The sequence below is a fragment of the Rattus norvegicus genome, chromosome 7 (genome assembly GCF_036323735.1).
Source record: "Rattus norvegicus strain BN/NHsdMcwi chromosome 7, GRCr8, whole genome shotgun sequence".
In the NCBI taxonomy this organism is placed as follows: domain Eukaryota; kingdom Metazoa; phylum Chordata; class Mammalia; order Rodentia; family Muridae; genus Rattus; species Rattus norvegicus.
Window position 1 is genome coordinate 136,846,501 of NC_086025.1, and position 6,222 is coordinate 136,852,722.

The following is a 6,222-nucleotide window of genomic DNA, read 5'->3' on the forward strand; positions in this document are numbered from 1 at the left end:
GCACCGCCTTCTCCCACAACCCCCGTGCACCAGGGTCCCAGATGTCCTTAGGTGTTTTCCTCTGGAGTCAGAAATATGGGCAGAGTGTAGTCTCTTCGGGCTACCCAGGCGTGTCTGCCCCTCTGAAGGTTTAGCTCTCCCTCCCACAGGATTTGGGTGCAGGGAGCTTTTGATCGGGTCTCTTCAGATCCGGGCGGTGTCTCCAGCAGTACGTTTTTAATAAAATTGGATGCACTAGAGTTTGGTGCATATAAGTTTAGAATTAATACCTTCATTGTTAAATGTTCCTTTGATGAAAATATAATTTAAAAACTTCTAATTAATTTGGGTAAAAGGTGGTCTTTGTTAGTTTGTTTTGTTTTGTTTCTACTATTTGGAAAGGAACACACTTCTTTGTTTCTTAGCCCCTGTTGTTTGGAACACTTATTTCAATCTTTTCATTCTGAGGTGGTACCTATCCTACAAGATGATATGGGTTTCACATAGACCAAAAACAAATGTGGATTCTGTTTCTTGATTGATTCAACCAACTTGTGTCGTTTGTTTGTAAAATTGAGACCACTAATATTTAAAGTTACTATTGCAAAGTGTTGATTGCTCTCTTTCTCTTTTGCTGTTTGTTTTCTTAGACCTATTTTGTGTTTCACTAACTATCCCTATTTTCATTCTGAATCATTGTTTTTAATCTTCTTAGTAGAATTGACTTGATGGATGTGCATTCTTTAATCTGATTATATCATGGAAAGTTTCATTCTCCTTTAACAGTGTCTGATGTGTCTGCCACGTAAATCAATCTGGGTTGGCATCTGTGGGCTTTAGAAAATGGAGTTCATTGGTTTAGACTCATTTGGCCTTTAAAGTTTCCACTGAGGAGTCATCTAGTTTTCTGATGTTTTTCTTTTACGTGTGACTTGTGATTTTTCTCTTGAACCTTTCAATGCTCTCATGTTGTTTTGTGTATAACAATAATTCAAAAAGAATTTAGAAGAAAATCTACACACTTAAACTAGAACTAGTTTAAGAACTAAACACTTAAACCACTGGATTAGTATATTAATATTGAAAATATAGAATATTAATATTAGAAGCTCAGGCCTCTAGTGATATGCCTAATATTTATGCCGTATTTAAAGATATAGATGTTATTTCAAGTCTTTTTCAGACTTTCAATTCTGTGTTTATATCGTGGAATGAACTCAGTAATCTTTCAGATAAAGCTATAGTCCAATTATTAAACAGAGCTCAAGGAAGTACCTGAGAATAATTTGCATCTCCATGGATTTACCTACACAGTCGTCATCAGCCCATACATAAAAAACAAAGGCGTTTTGATGCTGCTTGTGACTATCGTTTATTTCATAGAAGATAAAAGTTAGAGAGGAGGGAGAGAGAATAGTCAGGGTAAATAATTGCAGGAAATCAATTCAAGGATGTTTTAATCTGGTCCAGGAAGATCAAAACTTATCCCAACTTATATTTTTCTTTCAGTTTCTTAGCCAATTCAATCAATGCTGTAAGAGAGAAAATGTAAGAAGATTTATTGAGTCTTCATTTTTTTGTTGTAACCTGAGGGGGACTAACAACACTACTATGTTCAGCAGAAGCCAAAGGAAACAAAAACCAAGAAACGAAAAACACAAAAATTACCAAACAAAAACACCCACCCACCCAAAGAAAACTGTGAAATTTTCATCCCTCAAAGGTAAAAGTTGCTCTTGCTCCAGGCTCTGTCCTCTCACCCTTTCTTCCCTCCTCTCTTCCCATTCCCTTCCTCCCCTCTTCCACATGCTTCTCTCTCTCTCTCTCTCTCTCTCTCTCTCTCTCTCTCTCTCTCTCTCTCCCTGCCCTGAATATACTCTGTTCTATACTAAAAAAAAAAAAAGGTGGAAGTCACAGATGTGCTGGTGGCAGAGGCCTGGAACTCTAACCTTCAGGAATTAGTGGCAGGAAAGTGAGGAATTCATGGTTAGTCTGGACTACATGGGGAAGCACTGTCTCAAAAATAAACAAGCCAACCAATTTTCCTTTCCTATCTACATACATGTAGTCTACAATGGAGTCATTAGTCCGGATATTTTACAGAGTTTAAAAGGAGGATGATTAGCATTAATTTTTATTCTATTAGTGCACAAAGAATCCAGCTTCTCTGATTAAGAAATTATAGCCATATACTCACTCAACATCTGCCCAGTACAGATCACCAAGCAAGATGACAAACAACAGTCCACATATGAGAGAGGAGAAGATTCCTCAGCACCTTGTCCTCTGAGGCAAACACCATCCTCCATCACCGCCCTTCCTCTCAGAGAAAAGCTGCTCATTTGAAGCCTACCATTCTTTCATTTTATATATATTCAGTATATATTACCTGGACTAATTTTCTAGAGATCTGAATCATATGAGAAATGTGAATTTTATAACAATATACCTGACTTATGCATATAACATAATATAATAAATATAATATAGTACAATATAATATAATTGGTATCATTTTAAAGTTGAAGGGCAAGGAAAAACCCCAAATAAAAAATAATCCCTCATCCTGAATAAAATTTTAAACTTTTAGAAATCTACTGATGTATGCTGTAACAGTCATCCATGGAAGACCTCATCACAAAGCCATTTTCTTCTCCTATTTTTAAAATAGTCTCTAAGGAGGACATAATTTTTATTTAAGAAAAAGAAAAACCATGTGCAGTTGCCATGCTACATGGAGAGGCACTTTACACTTTCGATGATTTCTGCCGAAAGTACATTGTCTCTAATGGACCCTAATATTGCAGCGTGATGCAGTTAAAATTGATAACACACTCTTGTCAACTTCTGATCTTTCTGGTACTTATATAGACAATATGATGGATTTAGAAAAGAGAAATAAAAGAAAGGTCTCTTCTCCCTCTCCTTACCCTCTCCCACTTCCTCCCTAAAATACACTTCACTATGGCCATGGGGAACCTAAGGAATCTATGAGTCCCATAAGGAACAAAGTCAGATGAAATATTTATACCGAGTATTGGGTTGGGCTTTTTGTCCTCTTCTTTCTCTTCTTCCTCGTCATCATCATCCCCTTCTTCCTCGACATCATCATCATCGGAGGATTCATCTGCAGTAGTGTTCTCATCATCTGTCTGTTCCTGATCCTGGTCAGCAGGCGCATCACCATCACCGCCATCACTAGTGCCCTCAGTACCATCGTTGGTTCCATCAGAGGACTCAGCATCTTGCTGTCCATCAGTAGCGTCTGCCTGAGTTCCAGAGTCAGTGGTTCCATCAGCTGAAATTAGGAGGAAAACCTCCAAGTGAGATACTGACTCTTCTTTGGAATGATATTGGTCCCACCCAGAATTATACATTCATTCCATATTCCGAATTCACTAATTCTGTCAAATACTTCGTCTATCATATATGTTATTGCTTTATCTTTCATGACCTTACAATGACCTTGGGCAATGACACCCAACCAAGACACAAGCAAGTACTTTGTGACAGGCATGAACACAAAAATAAAACCCAAGCCCAAATCCACAGAGAAACTTCTAGGCAAAAGCCTCCAATGCCAGTTCCACGAAGGGAAACAAACATCATTCTGAGACTAGCACAGTGATGCAAACAACAGGCCTCTGCTGCTGCTTCAACTCACCTGGCAATACGTCCCAGGCCCTCACTCCATGCCACCTTCAGGAATTTGTTGTCTGTTCCAGTGACAATTGCTCTCTTTTATACACATGAGTTATATATTCAGTCCCTTAATTTGTGGAAGGCCTTCCATGCACACACATGTAAGAGTTAAGCTACAGTATCAGACTTCATGACCTGTGTCTACTGCATAAGAACAATAAATGCCTAGAGCTCCTCTAAGTCCATATCAGAGGCCTAATTATCCTTAGAGGAAGAATAGAATGATATCTTTACATCCAAAATAATTTTATAACTAGGAATGCAGCTTTGTGGTTTTTACTAAAATTTTTCACATCTCATAATATGCAAATGACATTGGTTACCGAGAGGCTATGGAGGGAAAATGGTTATGGTAGGAAGGTAATAGACTCAGGCTCACCAGTATCAGAAGTGTCAGCAGTGTCTGTCCCTGCGTCCTCTGAAGAAAAATAAGCAACATAAGACAGAAGAACTTAAGCAACATTTTGATGAGATAGAGAATGTGAACGATACTATAGACATTTACAACCAAGTTGATAGATTGAGGGAAGCACATGCACAGGTAAAAGAAAACCTTTGAAATCTCACATGGTAAGTTTTGCTTCCCTGGAATAAGTTTTTAATCACCTTCTCAAATGTAACTTATTGATCCTAACAAAGTGTTTCAGTGATGAAAAACTGGACTGAATTTGGAACCCCAGAGGAATCGACCTACCTACCTACCTACAATGATGTGCCAAAAAATGGAGGTGAGTGCCAGCAAGGTGACTCAGTAGGTAAAAGCACTTCTCTTACAAGCTGGGTGATATGAATTAAGGGGAGAGCTGACCCCTGTCTCTAATCTCCTCACATGCACCACAATATGTTTGAGACCCTGATACCATATGGCATGTACACACACACACACACACACACACACACACACACACACACACACACACACATGATAAAAAATGCAATCAAGATGCAAAGTGAATAAATAAATTAATAAAAAAGAAAAAACTGCTTAAGTTTAAAAATGGAGATAGAAACAGGTACTAGATAGGAGGACAAGAAACAGCAGCATGTAGGCATCTGTAAATTCATGTTTCACAGAGTAAGTATCTTCACACATTCTGGTCCACATTTTAAGTTAAAGTAAAAATCTTCACTTACGGCAAGAGACTAGAATAGTGGAAACACCAAGCAACACCAGGAGTGCCAGGAACTTCATGGTGACAAGTAGAAGAGCAGCAGACACAGAAGGTCAGGCTCCAATACTTGGAGACAAGGAAGACTGTCGATACCGGGGTTCCACATCGCGGGACTATATATGGAGAGCTCACCAATCAGAAGCTGCCACAACCTGGTAAGTGAGTGACGGGAAAGGTTGGGAAGTGAAGTAAATGAGAATCAACCGCACAGCCAGAGGCCATTTAGAAAGGTCATGACTTCAAATGTTTGACAAATCCTTGATTCTGAGAACACAGGTGTCCAGTCAAGCTGTTGTCCAGTAAAGAACTTTGGCTTTCTCTTGTGTGAGGCACAAGGCTGCCATACTCATAAACTCCAACCAGCTGAAGATGCCAGCATGGTCTTCCCACTGTCTGCATTACTCCCTTCGACATAGTACAAGTTAGAAACGAACAGAATCCTCAGCTTTGTGTCTCCTTCAAGGGAGTAATTGGGGCAGAGCTGCTGAATCCATGTGTTTTCCAGAGTGTCCCCACGTGTATTCAGTAAGGGCCATCCCATCACACAGGGAGTGGGAGCCCAACACTGATGGAGAAGAACAAATATGACGCAACAGGATTTCAGAAATTCTTGTATAAAATTCAAAATGTAAGAGTAAAAGGACAGGGAAAAGTAGCATTTTCAATGGCTGCACCCACTGAGTCCATTCATTAAGCTTTTCTTTTTGCTTCTCTCTTTTCTTTTTCTCTTCCTTCTTTCTGTGTTTTTTATGTTTTATTTTTTGCTTTGTTTTGTCTTTAACATAGGATCTCTTAGCCAAAGCTAGCTTTCAACTTCTGATCCTCCTGCATCTACCTCTTAAGTGTTGAGGTTAAAGTTTATGTCACCACACCCAGACTTTTAAATATAATTAGACTCTATGATAGATATTGGGAAAATTCTAGAAAACCAAGTACATAAATACCTCAATCTAGATATACTTCAAACAAGAACAGCAAAAACTCAAAAACCAAACCAAACTAAGAAAACCTACTGCTTTGGAAAATAAAGAAACAAATAACAAAAGGATAAAAGGTCAATGTAGCATATATGAAGGAACAAATTTAATCAGAAATTTGTGTATGGCATTAAAGGAGGGAGAGTCCTATATGGGGGGAGGAAATGATCTAGAAGGAGGGAAAGAGGAAAAGAGAGCGCCATGATTTTTTTGTGTTATGAAAGCATATGTGGAGACTGTGTGTGAAGGGAAAGCACCATGGAGGGGCTGAGAACAGTGGGGGTGTGAGAAAAAGCGCAGGATTTCTGAGCAGGCTGGCAGATTGTACCCACATTGTGATCCATGAAAGAAAACAGGATTATGAACAAGAGCTTTTATTCCTACAGGAGATA

At 38.9% G+C, this 6,222-nt stretch overlaps 1 protein-coding gene across 1 annotated transcript; it reads right to left on the reverse strand.

The window, feature by feature from the left end:
• Positions 1-1,335: 1,335 nt before the first annotated feature.
• On the reverse strand, positions 1,336-4,923 carry LOC134479616 (mucin-like protein 2). The gene is made up of 4 exons (XM_063264379.1): positions 4,816-4,923; positions 4,061-4,099; positions 3,011-3,277; positions 1,336-1,511 (listed from the first exon to the last, which is right to left on the reverse strand). The coding sequence occupies exons 1-4, from the start codon at positions 4,871-4,873 to the stop codon at positions 1,462-1,464; spliced, it is 414 nt and encodes a 137-aa protein (XP_063120449.1). The 5' UTR covers positions 4,874-4,923; the 3' UTR covers positions 1,336-1,461.
• Positions 4,924-6,222: the final 1,299 nt, after the last annotated feature.